At 41.5% G+C, this 21,658-nt stretch overlaps 1 protein-coding gene across 3 annotated transcripts in view; it reads left to right on the top strand.

Moving 5' to 3' along the window:
• The window catches only part of ASXL2 (additional sex combs like 2, transcriptional regulator), a 140,022-nt gene continuing 119,422 nt past the window's right edge, over positions 1,059-21,658 (top strand). Inside the window, exon 1 of one of the 3 annotated variants that reach the window (XM_021087739.1) lies at positions 1,059-1,518. In XM_021087739.1, coding sequence (XP_020943398.1) covers positions 1,183-1,518 — 336 coding nt within the window. In that variant the 5' untranslated portion in view covers positions 1,059-1,182. The other 2 variants (XM_003125333.6, XM_021087740.1) reach the window with 2 other exon arrangements.

Genomic DNA, 21,658 nt, shown 5'->3' on the forward strand with positions numbered 1-21,658 from the left:
CCCTCTCAGACGCCCTCTTAAGACTTGTGTACGTGTGTAAAAGACTCCTTTAAAAAAATGACGAAATGTTATGAATCCTCTTCTCAAAAAATACACAACTAACACATACAAAATACTTTCCATAATTTTAGAGGGGCCATGAGCTTCTGAAACGCATCCTTGGACTCCAAGATAAGTATTGTTCTCAACTGTCTTTTCTCCCAAGAGGCAGCCCAACTCTCAGTCTTATTTTAGAACATAGTAAATTTAGTAGACCGGAAGCAGCTTCTGGAAGCAGGTGGACTTGGGAGATTAGTAGGCATTACTGCCCTTTTTGCAAAGTATCAAGACAAGGACATTTCGATGGAAGATGCCACATTCTGTATCTTTCAGGAGGCAGTTAAGGTCATTACAAATAATGGTTTCTGACTACAGCTACAGCTGAATCATTCAGCAAATATTTACTGGGCGCCTGATATGTACAGGCACTGTGCCAGGGACTGAACTCACCCAGATAAAAAAGACACCATTTGTGTCCTTGATGAGACATTCACAAGTAAAAGTGTGAATGTAGTTATTGGTGGCCTTAAAATAAAGGTCACCTAAGTTTGAGAGGCACTCTGGGGAGACAGAAAGGACTCTGAGGCGGTAATTTGATTTTTGGTTTCACCGCATTCCAGACTCGTGAGTTTAGCAAGTCACTCAAACTCAAATTGCTTCATCTATCAGATGGCATAAACAGATAGGCTAGAATTACTGCAAACCTTCAAAAAGAGAGCCTTTATGAAAATGAACATAGACAAAAAAACGCAACTTCGAGGCTCATTGAAAGTGATACTTGGGAGGGTTGCTCCTAGAAGGAAGAGCACGGTTCTCCCCAGGATTATGTCTATAAAGTCACCGTAACGCCCTCCCAACGCGGTCAGAATCCGCTCAATAAACCTTCCGGGACGGATCAAGTTCCGCTTCCGCAGGTTTTTGCTGTAGGCGTAAGCGCAGGACGCCCGACGCAGCGCAGCGTCGGTCCTTCCCTTTGCGCAAGCTCGCGAGGAGAGGCGGAGAGCGGAAGGGCGGGGGCGTGGCTAGGCGCCGGGCACTGCTGGCTCGCTCTCTCCGCAGCCCGGCGCAGGTGGCGGGAGCGCGCGCGCGCTCGCTCGCGCGGCCGGCTGCGTACAGTAGTGACGGCCGCGCGGGAGCGGTCACATGACCGTAGCGGCTGCCTGTACAGTAAGGACCCAATATGGCAGCGGCGGTAGCAGTGGCAACGGCAGCAGGAGGACCGGCCGCTTCATAGATTTCCCCCCCCCACCCCCACCCCGCGCACCACCGCCGCCGCTTCCTCTGCTTGGGTGCTCCTCTGGCCTGACTTCCCCTTTCTCCCACCTTTCCCGGCACCGCGGGAAAAACAGCGCAGGGCAGAGCAGGCAGGGAGGGCGGCTGGAGCCCGGACACGGGAGCCTCCCAGTCAGTTCAAGACCCGACATGAGGGAAAAGGGCCGTAGGAAGAAGGGCAGGACCTGGGCGGAGGCCGCCAAGACGGTAAGGAGGAGGGAGCGGAGTGGAAAGCCAGGAGGTTTTCGTTCCTTCTCCGCCCACCGGTCGCAGGGGAAGCGGCGCGGGGTGGGGGGGTCAATGGTCCTGCCACTCGACTGAGGGGGCAAAAAACCGCGCGGCGAGGGCGGCGGTTAGTGTCGGGTTTGTGGTCCCTGTGGGAATGGAGGCGCCAGCGGAAGAGGGTCGCCACGGGGCTGTGGCTTCTCCCTGCTCTGCGACGAATCCTCTTGGTGTTTTGAAGCTGCTCTCTGGGTCGCGACGCTCTCACCCCGACTCCGTGGTAGCCCCCGCCCCGGCATGGGGAAGTCTGTTGTGCTTGCACAGTAACCGGTTCTTCTCCCTTTTGCGGCTGAAGAGCCCCCATTGGATGCAGATAGGAGAAGGCTTGTGCGTGCACCCAGCCCCGGAAAGAAGAGGGGAGCGCTGGCGCTGGGTAGAACCCACCCGCTGTAGCAGATCTGCCGCCTGACCCCGGGCCCCTTGCTTGTCTGGGCTCCCGGATCCGGCCGGAGGTCACGAGGCTCTTGTTTTATGTTTGCTGTTGCAGCTGAAAGTGCTGGAGGTGTTTAGAAACGAAGTAACAGGTGGGACTTGTAGAATTTTTTTTTTTTTTTTTTTTCTGTTTCCGTAGAGACCTACTCTGAACAAGGCAGCAAAGCATGGTGGGACGTGTAGTTTACTGAGCCTTGACTTTTCCGTAGCTAAAGCGATGGCCTCACGAAGTTGTAGTGGATAAAACCATCCTTCTTTCCCCCTTTTCTAAATTTATTATTGTGAAGTTTAGAAGTAGGTTTTAAAAAATAGAATATTGAGGATGAGTGAGAAGTTTTGTTTCATGAAAAAATTTAAAAGCGTGCATGTATGTAGAAATGAAACGTTTAGAGAAAGTCAGGTTCATTCCATCTTTGAGAGTGCAGCAGAGAAGTTGTGGGACACAAAACAGCATTTAGAGTTGGAAGTGAGAATGAGTGGAAGCATAATCTTAATGGTGAATGATGTCAATACTTGTACAACGTGGAGCACTCTTCTAAGTGAAGAGTTGTGTGGTTTATTTTTTAAAGGGGAGTTTAAATAAAAGTAATATATGTTAATTGTGGGAAAATATATGTTAAAGCTCTAGGATTTTAGTATCAAGAAGGAAATAAATCGTGTGTTTCATCCGTCAGAGCCCTGAATTTGAATTTATTTCCCGAAATCTGGGTCCTACTTGTGCTTTTTTTTTTTTTTTTTGTCTTTTTGTCTTTTTGCTATTTCTTGGGCCACTCCCGAGGCATATGGAGGTTCCCAGGCTAGGGGTCTAATCGGAGCTGTAGCCACCGACCTACGCCAGAGCCACAGCAACGCAGGATCCGAGCCGAGTCTGGAACCTACACCACAGCTCACAGCAACGCCGTATCCTTAACCCACTGAGCAAGGGCAGGGATCGAACCAGCAGCCTCATGATTCCTAGTAGGATTCGTTAACAACTGCACCAGGACGGGAACCCCTGTGCATTTGTTTTGTAAACGTTATGCCTTAGAGGGTTGATGAGTCTTACACTTGTATGTCTATTTTAGTTGGAAAGGTACAAAAGTTGATGAATAAATAAAAAGCACATTTATTTGTTAAGTGTTTTCACCTACAATATATCTTGATAATTGTGACCATTGGCCATTTCCCTCTAAACCGACTTAAAGAAAAAACTCTAGAAATAATTTTTTTTTTTGATAGTGGGGAAATTGCTCCTTCACAAAAGACTGTTCTACTGTTGTACCTGGTCAATACTACTTTACAATCTCTTTTATGAAACGAGAGGGTAGGAGTTCCTGTAATGGCCCAGTGGTTAATGAATCTGACTAGGAACCATGAGGTTGCAGGTTTGATCCCTGGCCTTGCTCAGTGGGTTAAGGATCTGGCGTTGCCGTGAGCTGTGGTGTAGGTTGCAGATGCAGCTCGGATCCCGAGTTGCTGTGGCTCTGACGTAAGTTGGCCGCTACAGCTCCTGCTAACCTGGGAACCTCCATATGCCTTGCGAAGCTGCCCTAGAAAAGGCAAAAAAAGACATAAATAAATAAAAAATAAAAGAGAGGGTAAACTTTATTATTATATGTAAGCAAATCCTACTCCTAATTAATTATGTTAATTAACTTTAAGTCTAGAAGCTTAAGAGTACTTTTTGAATTATCTCTGGATAAAATAATCTAGTCATTGGGAGATTGTGACAGGACAAATTTGCATCTACTGTTTAGATTTTCCTATAATAAATGAGAATATCCGCTCATTTTTAATAAGCATTTCATGCCATAGCTAGCTCTGTGAAAGTAGTATTTCAAAGATGGAATTCTAGCTTAATCAGTAGAGCTCTGAGTGAGTTCTTGACGGGGTTAGTGTATTAGTAGCTTGGTGTTTTTATTTAATTCTGGCACATGCATAAGACTTCAGTCTAAATAAAAATGAATTTTAGGAAGAGACTAGGGACACTGAAATTTATTTTTTTCTTGTAGCCAAAATCTAGAAAACACTACTCTTTTTTTGTTTTATCATTTCTATAGTGAGGAATTACACTAAACCTCAGTGTTAAAAAGGATTCTGTTTGTAGGGGGACTGTGTAGAAGTAAATGTGAGAGGAATAGACAGGAGTAAATCTTTCATGTTTTCAGACTGCAGAATAATGAGATTGGAAAATGAGTGGTTTGACAAATGGGAGTAACTTTGACCTAAATTAGAAAACCCTGTGAGTATTGATAAGATCGAGAGGACCAGGAGAAGTAAGTCTTAAACTTATTTCATAGGCATTAAGGTCAAATGTTTTAGGAACCAGAGTTTCAGAAAGGAAGTATCTGCCTCTTGTTGTGTTCTTGGTACCTGTGTTGTAGAGCTGTCCAGTTTTAGCGAGTGTTATTAGAATGGGTTCATATTCTTGACCAATAATACAGCAACAGATATATTTAATCAATTACTAATGTATATATACATATGTGTTTTGGAGTGTGTGTATGTGAGAGTTGCAAATTGATATTAAGATTGCTATGTGAGTTGCCATTGTGGCTCAGTGGGTTAAGAGCCAGATGTTATCTCTGTGAGGATGTGAGTTTGATCCCTGGCCTTGCTCAGTGGTTTAAGAATACAGTGTTGCCACAGCTGCAGTGTACGTATATCACAGAAGTGGCTTGGGTCCAGGGTTGCTGTTGCTGTGATGTAGGCCCCAGCTGCAACTCTGATTTGACCCCTGGCCCAGGAACTTACATATGCCACAGGTGTGGCCATAAAAAGAAAAAGATTTCTATGAACAATCTGAAAAGGCAAAATAAATAAGATTCATAATTATTATATAATTATAAAATTACTCGGAAAGGCTGATTAAAAATAGGCTATAGACTGGTTCCAATAAGTAAGGACAGAGAAATAATGGAGCTGAGATTCAGCTGAACTTGAATGCTCATTGTGTTCCCACTGATCTTATATTTTATATAAATATACTAGTTATAAAAAGATTATTCTGGAATTCCCATCATGGCTCAGTGGTTAACGAATCCGACTAGGAACCATGAGGTTGCGGGTTCAATCCCTGGCCTCGCTCAATGGGTTAAGGATCTGGCCTTGCTGTGAGTTGTGGTGTAGGTTGCAGACGCGGCTCGGATCCCTCGTTGCTGTGGCTGTGGTGGTAGGCCGGCAGCAACAGCTCCAATTAGACCCCTAGCCTGGGAACCTCCATATGCCTCTGGAGTGGCCCTAGAAAAGGCAAAAGACCAAAAAAAAAAAAAAAAAGTATTATTCAAGTATTTAGTTAACAGTCTTATATGTTTTAAATTTTAAAGGTGACAATAATAGTGGTGATGAAATGATTTGGATGAGAGATCTGTGGAGGCATGTTTGATGCAATTTAAATAGAAAAATTTGTAATAAGCCAGAGACACTAAGAACCATTGCACTGACTTTAGAACTATATTCAAAGTTAATGCTCATTCCTTAAAAAAAAAAATAGAAGACATTGTATTATGTAAATATTTGGTAACATCCCTGCAGAATTTAGCTTTTTTTGCAAAACAGAGCTTTCGAAATAGTATAATCTTATTGATACTGTTTTCTTTTTGATTTTTCCCCTTGTTACCCACTACATCAAGGGGAGTATTAAAAGGGAAAAAAAAGTTCCTTTTAGGACGGATTTGTTGTGATTATAGATGGACGGACAGAGAGGTAGACCTTAGAGATTGCACGAGAGGTGCTTTTGGGTATCTTTGGGGAGTTAAGAGGTCAGATACAGGAAGTGAAGCATGGGTGTTAGAGGTGAGAAGCATAGCAGAGTAGTGTAAATCTTTAGAATTTTATTTGTAAGAAAAAGTGGGCTTTTTTTTTGTTTGTATTTCACTTAGTGGTTAATACTGTTTTGAAAGTACTTTTTTTTTTTTTTTTTTTTTTTTTTTTTTTTTGTCTTTTTGCCTTTTCTAGGGCATATGGAGGTTCCCAGGCTAGGGGTCCAATCGGAGCTGTAGCCACTGACCTACACCACAGCCACAGCAACGTGGGATCTGAGCCGTGTCTGCAACCTACACCACAGCTCATGGCAATGCTGGATCCTTAACCCACTGAGCAAGGCCAGGGATCGAACCCGCAACCTCATGGTTCCTAGTCAGATTTGTTAACTACTGAGCCACGCCGGGAACTTCTGAAAGTACATTTTTTATTTACGTCATTTACCTGAAGTTATTTAACTTGAGGGAATAAGATGGAAGATGGAAAATTTCTTTTTTTTTTTTTTTTTTTTTGACCACAGTGTGCTAGCGGGCTTGGTGTGGGATCTAAGTTCCCAGACCAGGAATTAAACCCAGGCCACAGTGGTGAGATCTCCAAATTTGAACCACTAGACCACCAGGGAACTCCTAGAAAATTTCTGTTAAAATGAGTAACACTCTCAGGCTAATTACTTTTATGTGAAAGTATTGAAAATGAGTTACTAAAAAATAAAATGGTAAAATATATGTAATGATTAGAAAAAAATAATAAAATACACACTAGGAAAAACATACCTGTTAGAAATGTTCATTACTTTTTTCCCCCCTTTTTAAGGCTGCACCTGTGACATATAGCACTTCCCCGGGTAGGGGTCATATTGGAGCTGCAGCTGCCAGCCTGCACCACAGCTACAGCTGGATCTGAACCGCATCTGAGACCTCACTGCAGCAACATTGGATCTTTAACCCACTGAGTGAGGCCAGGGATTGAACCCGAATCCTCATGGACACTATGTCAGGTTCTTGACCCTCTGAGCCACAGTGGGAACTCCTGTATTCTTAAACTCTACCATGGATAATTTTCTTCATAAAAAAATAAGGCTAGGAGTATGGCCAAGCCTGTGATGTCTCTTTGGATCTCTGTTGACCAGGCCAGATTTCTTTTTTCTTTTTTTTTTTTTTTATTATTATTTTCCCACTGTACAGAGGCCAGATTTCTTTAACTGTATTTGTAATGTATTTGTGGTTGTATTAGAATTTCCGGGAGAGAGTGTGCATCTTGGAAAAACATTCAGGAATCTTGTTTTTGTAATATTGTTTTTCTGTTGTTTTTTGGTTTTTTTTTTTTTTTTTGTCTTTTGTCTTTGTTGTTGTTGTTGTTATTGTTGCTATTTCTTGGGCCGCTCCCGCAGCATATGGAGGTTCCCAGGCTAGGGGTCGAATCAGAGCTGTAGCCACTGGCCTACACCAGAGCCATAGCAAGGCGGGATCCGAGCCGCGTCTGCAACCTACACCACAGCTCACGGCAACGCCGGATCGTTAACCCACTGAGCAAGGGCAGGGACTGAACCTGCAACCTCATGGTTCCTAGTTGGATTCGTTAACCACTGCGCCACGATGGGAACTCCGTGTTTTTGTTTTTGCTCCACCGGGGGCATGCAGAGGTTCCCAGGCTAGGGGTCGAAATGGAGCTGCAGCCTATGCCACAGCCATATATAGCTATGCCAGATCTAAGCCACACCTATGGAATTCCTGTTGTGGCTCAGCTGTAACGAACCCGGCTAGCATCCATGAGGACTCAGATCTGATCCCTGGCCACACTCAGTGGGTTAAAGGATCAAGTGTTGCCGTGAGCTGTGGTGTAGGTTGTAGACTTGCTCGGATCCTGTGTTGCCTTGGCTATGGCGTAGGCCAGTGGCTACAGCTCTGATTTGACCCCTAGCCTGGGAACTTCCATATGGTACAGGTGCAGCCCTAAAAAGACAAACAAAAAAACAAGCCTCATCTGTGACCCACGCTGCACCTTGTGGCAACGCCGGATCCTTAACCCGTTAAGCAAGGCCAGGGATCAAATCCTGTCTCGTGGATACTAGTCAGATTTTTAACTTGCTGAGCCACAGTGAGAACTCCATTTTTAATTTCAGCTTTATTGAGGTGTAATTGACATAAAATTGTAAGATATTTGATACATTTATGACATTGCCACCTGCAGGTCTCTACTAGGTGATTTGATTTAACATTCTTTGCTTGAGAGATCTTCATTCTTGTGGCAATGGTGAACTAAAGTTCCCCAGTGCTTTGTTCTTGAATCTTGTATTATTTTTCTCACTTCATCCTTCCTTCTGTCCTGATCTTATGTTCCTGATCTTATGTTTCCTTATGTCTTGAAAGCCCACAAACTAAGGGGGGAAAAAGTCTTTTTGAACACGTAAGTTAAAATTTTCTGTGGAAGGTGCTGCTGCTGCATCTCTTAGAATTATGACAGGAGCTAAGAAAATGATGTCACATTTGCAGAAGTCCTTAACGTTTCCTTACCTACGGCATCTATCTACTCTTAAAAAGCTGTGCAGCTTTGCTGTCTGTGAAAGGGCATTATGTTTTCTTTATAAAATCTGTCTGGAAGGGGGCCAGTGTGGAAGATGTAACTACAGGGAACTGATCAGTAAGATTTGTTAAAACCTGCTGTCTTTGTCCTTTTTACAAAAGTCTCTGAATACCCCACTAGTTCTGTTTTCTTTCTTTTCCTGTCTCATAGAGGTCATCCTCATTGGTTGTACTTGTGTGGAATTTAGTGTTTTCTTCTTCTTCTTCTTTTTTTTTTTTTTTTGCTTTTTTTAGGGCAGCACCCACAGCCTATGGAATTTCCCAGGCTAGGGGTCCAGTTGGAGCTGTAGCTGCTGGCCTGCACCACAGCCACAGCAACCTGGGATTCAGGCTGCATCTGTAGCCTACACCACAGCTTACAGCCATGCTGGATCCTTAACCCACTGAGCAATGTCAGGGATCGAACCTGTGTCCTCATGGATATTAGTCAGGTTCGTTACTGCCAAGTCACAATGAGAACTCCCCAGTATTACTTTAAATTGAGTTACTATTACATTTATATAGGCTCATTATTATCAATACTATTATTATTTTTTAAGGCCATTTCCAAGGCATATGGAAGTTAATGGGCTGGGGATCCAGTCAGCCTCAGCTGCAGCCTACACTGCAGCTATGGCAATGCCTGATCCTTTAACCTGACTGTACCGGGCCAGGGATCGACTGAACTACACGTTGCTACAGTTGGGTTCTTAATCCACTGTGCCACAGCAGGGAACTCCTAGCCTCATTATTTATTTATTTATTTATTTATTTATTTATTTATTTGTCTTTTTGCCTTTTCTTGGGCTGCTTCCATGGCATATGGAGTTCCCAGGCTAGGGGTCTAATTGGAGCTGTAGCCACCAGCCTATGCCAGAGCCACAGCAATTCGGGATCCGAGCTGTGTCTGCGATCTACACCACAGCTCATGGCATCGCCAGATCCTTAAGCCACCGAGCAAGGCCAGGGATTGAACCCGCAACCTCATGGTTCCTAGTCGGATTCGTTAACCACTGCGCCAAGATGGGAGCTCCCCTAGCCTCATTTAAAAAAAAAAAAGAGGCAGGAGTTCCTGTCGAGGCTCAGTGGAAACGAATCTGACTAGGAACCATGAGATTGCAGATTCAATCCCTGGCCTCACTTGGTGGGTTGAGGATCCAGCGTTGCTGTGAGCTGCGGTGTAGGTTGCAGATGTGGCTTAGATCCCGAGTTACCGTGGCTGTGGTGTGGCTGCAGTTCCGATTCGACGCCTAGCCTGGGAACCTCCATATGCCGCAAGGGCGACTCTAAAAAGACAAAGACAAAAAAATGAAAGAACAGAAATATGTAGAGTTAATCTTGGACGTGTTACTATACTGAAAATCTAGATTAACTGGAAGTCTGCATACGCAAATATTGAGAATTGTTTAGTTACCATATTGAAAGCAGCTGTAGTTGATAGTTCGAATATAGCTTTCTGGACTTTTTAACCTTGTATGTGGAAATACGCATAAACATGTATACTTATCTATATTTTATTTATAGTTCCTCATTTTTTGCATTCTTTAAGAATGTCATGGATGCCTTTTAATGCCATTACTTATGTATCTACTTTCTTCTTAATGATTTGTTAATATTACATAGCTTTGAGGTGTAACATCATTTAAAATAGTCACTTTTTTTTTTTTTTTCCTCTTGTAACAGATACTTTAGTGTATACATCTGGGCATATAGTTGTATAGTGTGTGTTTATGTGCATTTGTGTAAATGGAATAGTTAAGAGAGAGTTTGTGAACTTGAGTTTGTGTCAGTTTATTTTCCCTTCCAAAATTTTAAAGGTTCGTGTTTTTTCCACTTTCCTGTGTAATCCAAGAAATAGATCAGTCTTTACTCTTTGCTATTTTGATATACTGACAAAGCATTTCTTTTGTTGTTTTGTTCAGTGAAACTTAATGGAAATGTTCTATATCTGTGCTGTCCAGTACACTAGCCACTGGTCACATGTGGTCTTTAAGCACTTGTGGTTAGTGTGACTAAGACATTGAATTTTGAATTTTATTTAATTTTAATGAATTTAAACGGCTGCATTTGTTTAGTGACTCCTATTATTGGACAATGCAGGTGTAGTCGATGTCACAGGTGTCACAGCTCTCTTTCCTGTTTTTGGCTTTTGACTTGATTTATGCAGGGTTTTTGTGTGTGTTACCCAGGCTTTTTTTTTATGTTAATGTAAGTAAATTTATCAATCTTTGCCTTGTGTGCTTTTCTGGGTTTTGAGTCCTAGTAAGAAAAAGGTTTTTTCACTTAAAGATGATAAATTGAGTGTTTTTAAAAAATATTTAGCCCTGAAGGCATATCTTCCCTAAATAAATACATATTTTATTGTAGACAAATAAGTTAAGACTGTGCTCCTTGAAGGCAGGGCTTTTTTTAAAAAAAATGTTTCTACTTGTAGAGCTTAACTCACTTTTTTGCACATGAATGCAACATTTTTTTGTTTTATTTTGTTTTTCATCTTTCTTTATTGGAGATAAAAGAGAAGACGCTGTTCTCACTTTCTTTTCTTTCTTTCTTTTTTTTTTTTTTTGGTCTTTTGTCCTTTTAGGGCTGCACCCTCAGCACATGAAGGTTCCCAGGCTAGGAGTCTAATTGGAGCTTACACCACAGCCACAGCAATGTGGGATCCAAGCCGAGTCTGCAACTTACACCACAGCGCACGGCATCGCCAGATCCTTAACCCACTGAGCAAGGCCAGGGATTGAACTCGCAACCTCATGTTTCCTAGTTGGATTGTTTACCGCTTCGCCACAGTGGGAACTACTAGATCACTTTCAAGAGAGCACAATTTGAGTAAAGTTAGTTAACTGTATTAAGTATTGTTTCTGAGGAAAACTGGTTGAATAGCTCTCTTGTTAGCGAAAGAAAGTTATTTCAAGACACATCAAGGTTTTTAACCTCCCAACACCCTTTTGAATTACATTTGGACATAGAGAAGTTTCTGTGATAGTTCTTATTTCTGACCTGGCTTGAAAACTAAAACTAGTTAATGGCATATACACATGTATTTAGCTGGGCATGAAGGACATTGTAAACCTTATTAAGTATAGTATCTTCTCAGTAATTTGATTCGTCTTTTAGTAGAAATTATGTTGTGAAAGACTTGTCATATGAAAATTCTTTGGCTGTTGACATTTACCAGTTTATACTATGTTTAGACTGGACTTTCATTGGAGTTCACGGCTTGGAATGGCCCAAGTCATCTTGAATTTTTAACCCACTGATGTCTGAATTATTCAGTAGCTGGTTTAGCCATATTCAGTTTCAAATAAAGTGCTTAATGGTGTTAGTGACTTATTCTAAATAGTAACTTAAAAATTTTAATGTATTGGTTTTAGTTTATAGTGATTAGTTTCCTCTCTGATTCGAGTGGTTCTGACAAATTTTGTAAGTTTAAATGGATGATACTTGTAAAGTAGATTGATTTTTAGGAAGGTTTTTCTTTTACATTGTTTGCGTGTGTGGGGGGGGAGGGAAGGGTGGGGGGGGAGAGAGAGGGAGAGAGAAGATGTGAAAAAAAGAGGAATTACAAGAAAGATGTAGAAAAACACTTTTCATATATACTGTTAATTATCTATGAAAGATATAATGAGGAAAATAGGACTATTTAATAGCATCTTGGGAATAACCTTAACAATCTAGATCGGATTTTTTTTTTTCCTTTTTTAGGGCTGCACTTGCCGCCTATGGAGGTTCCCAGGCTAAGGGTCCAATCAGAGCTACAGCTGCCGGCCTACACCACAGCAGCAGATCCAAGCTGCGTCTGCGACCTACACCACAGCTCATGGCAACGCCAGATCCTCAGTCTACTGAGTGAGGCCAGGGATTGAACCCAAAACCTCATGGTTCCTAGTTGGATTTGTTTCCGCTGCACCATGACCAGAATTCCATTGGTTCTTTAATTTATTGAATTTATTGTGTCAGCATGGACAAATTACTTAAACCATTGCTCAAACATTAATATGTATGAGAATCACTCGGGGAGCTTATTATAATGTATGTTATTATTCAGTAGGTCTGTAGTGTAGCCAGAGATTCTGCATTTTTAACAGGTTCGCAGGTGATACTGGTGCTTTGGTCTAAGGACCACATTTGGAGTTTGGGGATTTTACGCTCTTTAAATGTTCTCGATTTCCCCCAACTTTGTTTGTTTGTTTATTTGCCTTTTTAGGGCCAACCTGCAGCATATGGAGGTTCCCAGGCTACTGGTCATGTTGGAGCTGTAGCTGCTGGCCTACACCACAGCCACAGCAATGCCAGATCTGAGCCGTGTCTGTGACCTACACCACAGCTCATGGCAATACCGGATTCTTAACCCACTAAGTGAGGCCAGGGATTGAACCCTTAACCTGTGTCCTTATGGATACTAGTCAGATTCCTTTCCACTGAGGCAGGACAGGAACTCCCCCCACCCCCAACTTTAAAATATAGAGATAATGATAGAATGTATCACTTGAAGTGTTAGGTAATTAGGCTAGAATGTGTGAAAAGTTCTTTGTATAATGCTTCCTGTGTTGTAAGCACTGTTTGCTAATATTATTGAAAAGTTAATGTGGATCATTTTATGTTTCTGAATGGGAAAACTAAATGTCATAAAGATGTATTTCCTAGCAAGTAGGTGCAAAGGTTTGAAACAGTTCTAATGAAAAGCCTTCTACTCTCAGGGACCCCATTTGCACTTGTTTCCCCAAGGTCATTATGGACACACGCCCAGATCTAAAGTAGCTGTGGACAAGTTTGGGAGCTCACTGAAAGATCTGTCTCTTGCTTTGGGAGATTCTGCCCCAAACACCACTCTTTTGATTTACACTTTGTGAACGGCTGCGGAGGAGGCCATGTGGCAAGGATGGCAGGCAGCCTCTAATTGCTGAGTGACTCTTAGCCACAAAAAAGCAAGAAAACAGAAAAGGACTGAAACCTGCTAACAAGTAAGCTTAATGTAATCCTAAGCAGAAGACCCTTTAAACTCATGCCCAGAATCTTGACGCAGAAAACTGAGACAACTTTGTATTGTTTTCACCTAAGTTTCATAATGAATCATAATGACACAATAGATTTATGTTGTTGAGGTTATATAATAGCAAACTAACAGTAATACTAAAATTTGGTGGAAGGTTGGTCTCAGAGAGGGTTTGTCCTGGGTATTCAGAAGTGAGTATGTGTAAGGGTATTCCAGCAGAGAGAAGGATGAAAAATACAGCATATGTTTGATGCACGCCACATCCTTAACCCACTGAGCAAGGCCAGGGATCGAACCCGCAACCTCATGGTTCCTAGTTGGATTTGTTTCCACTGTGCCACTACAGGAACTCCTGAAAAATGTTTTTATTCTAGGAGCTGTAGACAGTTTTTAATGAAAGCGATAACATCATTATCTCTGTTTTGGGCCGTTTGTGGGATTTATTGTAGAGACCTGAAGGGTCTCGCTGTAGCGAGGTTATAAGAGTTAGAGTAGGGCTCTCTTGAATGAAAAGGATGGGAGTGGGGAGCTTTTTTTTTTTTTGCATATTGTTCACATTTTTCTCATTTCATACCTATTCTACATAAACTTATCTCACTTCCAGGTCTCCAGCAGAAGCCTTTACTTAAGTTCTGCTTTTAGTTCCCTGAAGTTTTCACATGTTTAGGAGATCCTAGAATGCTCCTAAACACAACAGAAGTGTATGTTTCTTTTTCTTTTTTCTTTTTTTCCTTTTTTCTTTTTGGTCTTTTTAGGGGCACACCTGTGGCATGTGGAAATTCCCAGGCTAGGGGTCAAATTGGAGCTATAGCTGCCGGCCTACGCTCCAGCCATGGCAACATGGGATCTGAGCCACGTTTGCGACCTACACGCCACAGCTCACGGCAACCCCAGATCTATAACCCACTGAGCAAGATACTGGATACTAGTCAAATTTGTTTTCGCTGAGCCATGATGGGAACTTCTTTTTTTTTTTCTTTTCTTTTTATGGCTATATGTGTTCTGGAAGTTCCCGGGCCAAGGGTTGAATCTGAGCTGTAGCTTCAACCTACACAGCAGCTGCTTAGCACTGGATCTTTTGACCCACTGCGTTGGGCTGGTGATCAAACCTGTGTCTCCGAAGTGACCTGAGCTGCTGCAGTTGGATTCTTAACCCACTGCGGCACTGTGGGAGTTCCCTCAAATGCTTTTCCTGAATCAATTAAAAATGATCATTTGCTTTACTTTTCTTACTGCTTTCTTAATATGGTAGATTATGTTGATTTTCAAATTTTGAATTGGCCTTGATTCCTTGGAAAAGAAATCTCACTTGGTTGTGGTATGTTATACTTTTTATATATTGCTGACTTTGTTTGGGACATTTACAGGAGGGATATTAATCTGTAGTTTTCTTGTAGTGTCTGTCTGGCTTTGGTGTCAGGATAGTGCTGACCTCATAAAAAAGAAGTCTTCTTTCCTATTCTTTTTCCTGAAAGAGATTACAGTTCATCCTCACAATTCATGGATTCAAGACACTTAACCCTTGAACAGCTTGAGCATCAGGAGCACCAACCCGCTTCGTAGTCAAAATAGCAGTTCCTCTGTATCTGTGGTTGGTTTCTCATCCACAGGCTTAGCCAACCCTGAATTGTGTAGTACTGTAGTATTTACTGTTGAAAAAAATTCACGTATAAGTGGACCTGTGAAGTTACACCCGTGTTGTTCAAAGGTCGGCTGTATTCGTGAATTCACCTGCTTGCTAAAACATACCCCTACCTCAGAATCAAAACATCTATCACCTAATGCTGAGGGCTCTCTGCTGAAGTTGAACAAGGTGGTGCTCTGCCTTGTTTCAGCTCTCATAGTGAAATGTGTCTTTTTTGTGGTCTATTTAGTACTATATTGTTTGCATTTTTGTGCTTTTTGTTGGTGCTCTCACTGTTTAGAATGGCTCTCAAGTATAGTACTGAAGTGCTGTTTAGTATTAAGTGCAAGAAAGCTGTGATGTGCCTTATGGAGAAAATATCATGTTGATAAACTTTGTTTAGGCATGAGTACAGTGGTGTTGGACATGAGTTCAATGTTAATGAGTCAATAAATGTATAAAATAAGATATTTTACTTTATTTTATTTTATCTTGTATTTATTTATTTATTTTTTGTCTTTTGTCCTTTTTAGGTCTGCACCCGTGGCATATGGAGGTCCCCAGGCTAGGGGGTCTAATCTGGCCTACACCACAGCTACAGCAATGCCAAAACCAAGCCTCAACTGCAACCTACACCACAGCTCAGGGCAACGCCGGGTCCTTAACCCACTGAGCGAGGCCAGGGATCGAACCCACAATCTCATGGTTCCTAGTCGGATTCATTTCTGCTGCGCCACAATGGGAGCTTCTCAAGTAAGATATTTTAAAATGGAAACACAGATTAGGAGTTCCCGTCATGGCTCAGTGGTTAGCGACCCCAACTAGCATCCATGAGGACATGGGTTCGATCCCTGGCCTTGCTCAGTGGGTCAGAGGTCTGGCATTGCTGTGAGCTGTGGTGTAGGTTGCAGACACGTCTCAGATCCTGCTTTGCTGTGGCTCTGGTGTAGGCTGGTGGTTATAGCTCTGATTCGACCCTGAGCCTGGGTACCTCCATATGCCTCTGGTGTGGCTCTAGAAAAGACAAAAAACAAAAAACAAAAACAGAAACACAGATTAAAAACAAGGTTATGTGGAAGGTCTTTTGTGGCTCAGTGGGTTAAGGATCTGGCATTGTCACTGGGGCAGCTGGGGACACTGCTGTGGCACGGGTTTGATTCCTGGCCTCAGAACTTATGTATGCCATGGCTGCAACCAAGACAAAAACAAAAACACCCCCAAAAAACCAAGGTTATCTAGTGGTCAGTTGACAAAAATATGACCAGAGGTTTACAGGAACTTAACCCTGTATTTCACCTAAGAGTAGTATTTCCTAATTTAGCATTAGTGGTGGTTTTACAGTACATAACTACTGTGAATAATGAGAATGAACTCATTATGTAGAACTAGTGCTAGTTCTTCCTTAGATGTTTGATAGAATTCACCAGTAAAACATTCTGGACCTGGAGATTTCTTTTGTGGAAGCCTTTTAACTATGAATTTAATTTCTAGTGTAATTATACAGCTGTTCAGAATATCTGTGTCTTCTTGGGTAAGTTTTACTAAACCTGTGGTTTTCCAGGAATTGGTACATGTCATTTAAGTTGTTGAGTTGTTTTTAAGTATTCCCTGTTGTTTGCAGAGTCTGTAGAGATACATCCCCTTTTTATCTTTGATATTGCTAATTTGTCTTTTCCATTTTTTTCCGCTATAGGTTTATCAATTTTTTTTTGATAGGCGAGAAGTAGATTTATTAGGATAGGACACTTGTGAGAGGTGCAAGCAGGCAGGCAAGGAGGCTCTTGGTTTATCAATTTTTTGATCAATCGAAAGAGCAGCTTTCGGTTTCATTAATTTTTTACTTTTTCTACTTTCTTTTCTTTTTTTTTTTTTTTTTTGGCCTTTCTGTCTTTTCTATGGCCTCACCTGAGGCATACGGAGGTTCTCAGGCTAGAGTCTGCAACCTACACCACAGCTCACAGCAACACCAGATCCTTAATCCACTGAGCGAGGCCAGGAATGGAACCTGCAACCTCATGGTTCCTAGTCAGGCTCGTTAACCACTGAGCCATGATGGGAACTCCGCTTTTTCTATTTTCAGTATCATTGATATTTACTATCATCTTTATTATTAGTAGTAAGTAGTCACTTTTCATGTCCCCCCTCTCACCAGCCTCTGGTAACCACCAATCTACTTTGTGTATTTATCAGTTTGCCTTTTCTGGACATTTCATATAAATGGACTCATTCAACCTGTGGCCTTTTGTGTCTGGCTTCTTCACTTACTGAATGTTTTCAAAGTTCATCTGTATTGTATCATATATCTTTTTTATGGCCAAATAATATGCCATCATATGAAAATACTATCTTTTACTTACCTCTTCATCAGTTAATGGATATTTGGATTTTTTTCACCTTTGGCCATTGTGAGTAATGCTGCCGTGAACATTTTGTGTGCAATTTTTTGTGTCAACATGTGTTTAATTCTTTTTGGTATATACCTAGGACTGGAATTTATAGGTCGTATGTTAACTCTATGTTTAACTTTTTGAGGAAGTACCAAACTCTTTGCCATATCAGCTGAACAGTTCTGCAATACTCCCAGCAATATGTGAAGGTTCCATTTTCTCTTTGCCAACACTTGTTGTCCCCCCCTTTTTTTTTTGGCTACACCTGTGGCATACAGATGTTCCTGGGCCAGGGATTAAACCTGAACCACAGCAGCGACAATGCTGGGTCCTTAACCTACTGAGTCACCAGACTGTTCTTTTTATTTTATTTTTGTTTTTTGTCTTTTGTCTTTTTGAAGCCTGCACCTGTGGCATATGGAGGTTCCCAGGCTAGGGGTCTAATCGGAGCTGTAGCTGCTGGTCTTATGCCACAGCAACAGATCTGAGCTGCATCTGCAACCTACACCACAGCTCACGGCATCGCTGGATCCTTAACCCACTGAGCGAGGCCAGGGTTCGAACCCGCAGCCTCATGGTTCCTAGTCGAATTTGTTTCCTCTGTGCCGTGACAGAAACTCCTGTTGTCTGTTTTATTAAAAATAAAAAAAAATTAAAAAATCATAGCCATTCTAGGGCATGTGAAACGGTTTCAATTTGTATTTTCCCAAGGAAAAATGGTATTGAGCATCTTTTCATGTGCTTACTGGACACATGAAAAGTTTCAAATTTCGAGTGAGGGTTTATTTTTTATTTAATCATTAGATAATTTCCGTTTCTCTATTTTCATGTTTAATCACTTCTTTTACTGATTCATTCAATAATTTTTTTTTTTTTTTTTTTTTTTGGTTTTGTTTCTTTTCATTTCTAAAATTTCCATTTGGCTTTTCTCCTTATTTGCTGAGTTTTTTTCATTGTTTTGCTGAGGTTTTTTGTGTCTTTCCATTCATTTCAAGAGTATTTGCCCTTAGTGCATTTTTATAACAGCTGCTGTCTTTGTTGTTGTTGTCTTTTTTGCTTTTTTAGGGCCAAACCCGTGGCATATGGAAGTTCCCAGGTTAGGGGTCGAGTTGGAGTTACAGTGCCGGCCTACACAAGATCCGAGCTGCATCTGAAACCTACACCACAGCTTACAGCATCACCTGATCCTTAACCCACTGAGAGAGGCCAGGAATCGAACCCATATCCTCATGGATACTAGTCGGATTTGTTTCCGCTGCACCACAATGAGAACTCCAACTGTTTTTTTTTAATAAATTGACATGTGGTTGATTTACAGTGTTGTATTGGTTTTTGGTCTGTAGCACAATAATTGAGTTATATATGTGTATGTGTGTGTATATACTTTTTCATATTCTTTCCTATGAGGGTTTATTACAGGATATTGAATGTAGTTCCCTGTTCCATACAGTAGGACCTTATTCTTTATCCCTTTAGGTATAGTAGTTTGTATCTGCTAATACCAAACTCTTCATTTATCCCTCCCTACTCCCTTTCTTCTTTGGTAACCATAAGTTTGTTCTCTATGTCTGTGACCTTGTTTCTCTTTTTGTAAACAAGTTCATTTGTGACGTATATAATAGCTGCTTTAAAGTCTTTGTGAAACACTTCCAGTATTAGTGTTCCTCTTTTTTTTTTTCTTTTTCTTTTTTAAAGGCCGCAGCTGCGGCATATGGCCGTCCCCAGGCCAGGGATTGAATCCCTGCCCCTGGGATTGAACCCATGCCTCTGCAGCAACCTGAGCTGCTGCATTTGGATTCTTAACCCACTACATCACAACGAGAATTCCTTAGTGTTCATTTTGTATGGGTTTTTATTTTCTTTTCCTAAGCAAGTTGAGATTTTCCTACGTTTTTGTATACCAAGTAAATTTAGATTGTGTCCTGGCCATTTTGAATGTTAATAATTTTGTTTTAGCAAACAGTTGACTGAGTTGGGTTCAGGCCTCAGGTTCTGACCCACAGTTCTGTGGATTGTCGTTTCAATATCAATTAATTTTTCAAAGCCTTTTTATTGCTTTGGATTTGTCTCTTTGTGTACCATCAGTGAACTGTGTGGGATTTAGGTGGTAGTCTTGCTCATGGCCTGTGGGCTAAATTCAGCCCATTGCTTATTTTTACAAATAAAATTTTACTGGAGCACAGCCTTGCCTGTTTGCGTATGTATTTTTTGTTACTGCTTTCATAGTATAATGGTCATAGTTAAGCAGTTGAAACAGAGACTGCCCATAAAACCTAAAATTTTACTCTTTTGCCCTTTAGAGAAAAAGTCTGCTGATCCCTGATTTCTCCAAAAGTCAGTACTCAAAACCTTTCTGTTCTCTTTAGGGTTCAATCCATGTATGCACAGCTCAGGTGTCAGCCAAGGAGTTCATAAGCAACTTCAAGGGATCACTTTCCTGAGTTTTTTGTCTCCAGTCTTTCCATTACTTTTTGATTCCCTGAGGACACCCCTTTTTCATTTATTTGGCCACAATTTGGGACTTTCTTTATCCTGTTTCCCTGTGTACTTCCTACAGCTATGCCTCCCTTGGGCCTGGCAGCAGATGTGAGAGGGAAAAATAACAGAGCTCCTCTGATGGAAGCGGAGGGTTTCCTTCCTTCAGAGTTTTGGCCTCCTGCTTTCTCTGTTGCTGTTGTTGCCTACACGATTACTTGGGGTTTGACGGGTGAGAGAACAAGGAAAATTAAAAATAAAGGACATGGGGAAATTTTTGCTCTTCTTTTGAGCATTACGAGACATCTGTCCTGATGGAATACTCTCCGCCCACACTGATGCCCCTGTCCAGGTTTTGGACTGTGTTGAGTTCAGATTGAGAGATAGTGGATGGGAAAAATTGCTAAACTCACTGTCGGTTTGGAGGTACTTTACATTCAGGTCTCCTCAATCTGCCTGCTACCATTTACTTTGTTGGATATGATTTGCTAATAGGTATTTTGTTGAGGATTTTTGCATCTGTGTTAATAAAATATTTTGGTCTCTACTTTTCTTCTTACATCTTTTTCTGGTTTTGATATTAGGGTGTTGTTGGCCTCAGTATGAGTTAGAAAGTATTCCCCCTAGTTCTGGCTTCTGGAAAAAGTTTTAGAGAATTGGTATAATTTTTTTTTTTTTGTCTTTTTGCCATTTCTTAGGCCGCTTCTGCCAACCTACACCACAGCTCATGGCAACACCGAATACTTAACCCACTGAGCAAGGCCAGGGATCGAACCCACAACCTCATGGTTCCTAGTTGGATTTATTAACCACTGAGCCACCACAGGAACTCCGAGAATTGGTTTAATTTTTGCCTTATAAATGTTTGGTAGAATACACCGGTGAATCTTATCTCAGCCTGGTGCTTTCTGTATTGGAGGGTTATTAATTACTGATTTAATTTTTTAGATTGTCTATTTCTTCTTATTGAGTTTTGACAGATTATGGCTTTCAAGGATTTGGTCCCTTTTATCTAGGTTGTCAGAATTTGCCAGCATAGAGTTGTTCACAATACTCCTTTATTATCTTTAATGTACATGCCTGTAGTGATGTCTTCTCTTTCTCTTCTGATAGTAGTGTCCTTTTGTTTTGTTTTGTTTTTGCCTTAGGCTTACTGATCATATATATCTTTTCAAAGAACCAGCTTTTAGTTTGATTGACTTATGGTTTCCTGTTTTCAGTTTCACTGATTTCTGCTCTAATTTTTTTTGTGTGTGTGTGTGTCTTTTGTCTTTTTAGGGCCCCACCTGCAGTATATGGAGGTTCCCAGGCTAGGGGTCTAATCGGAGCTGTAGCCACTGGCCTACACCACAGCCACAGCAATGCCAGATCCAAGCCGCATCTGTGACCTACACCACAGCTCACGGCAACACCGGATCCTTAACCCACTGAGAGAGGCCAGGGATCGAACCTGCATCCTCATGGATGCTGGTCACGTTCGTTTCCACTGAGTCATGATGGGAACTCCTGCTCTAATTTTTATCATTTCTTCTTAATTTGGATTTAATTTGCCCTTCTTTTTCCTAATTTCCTGAGATGGAAGCTTATATTATTATTATTGTTTTTTCTTTTTTGGTTGCCCTGCAGTGTATGGAGTTTCTGGGCCAGGAATCAGATCTGAGCCATGGTTATGACCTAAGGTCCAGCTGTGGCAATGCAGGATCCTTAACTCCCTGTGCCAGGCTGGGGACTGAACCTGTGTCCCAGCGCTCCCAGGATGCTGCCAATCCCTTTGTGGCATAGGGCGAACTCTGGAAGTTTAGATTATTGATTTTAGGTCTTTTTTTCTTTTCTGATATATGCATTCAAT

The sequence above is a fragment of the Sus scrofa genome, chromosome 3 (assembly GCF_000003025.6).
Source record: "Sus scrofa isolate TJ Tabasco breed Duroc chromosome 3, Sscrofa11.1, whole genome shotgun sequence".
NCBI classification, from domain to species: Eukaryota; Metazoa; Chordata; class Mammalia; order Artiodactyla; family Suidae; genus Sus; species Sus scrofa.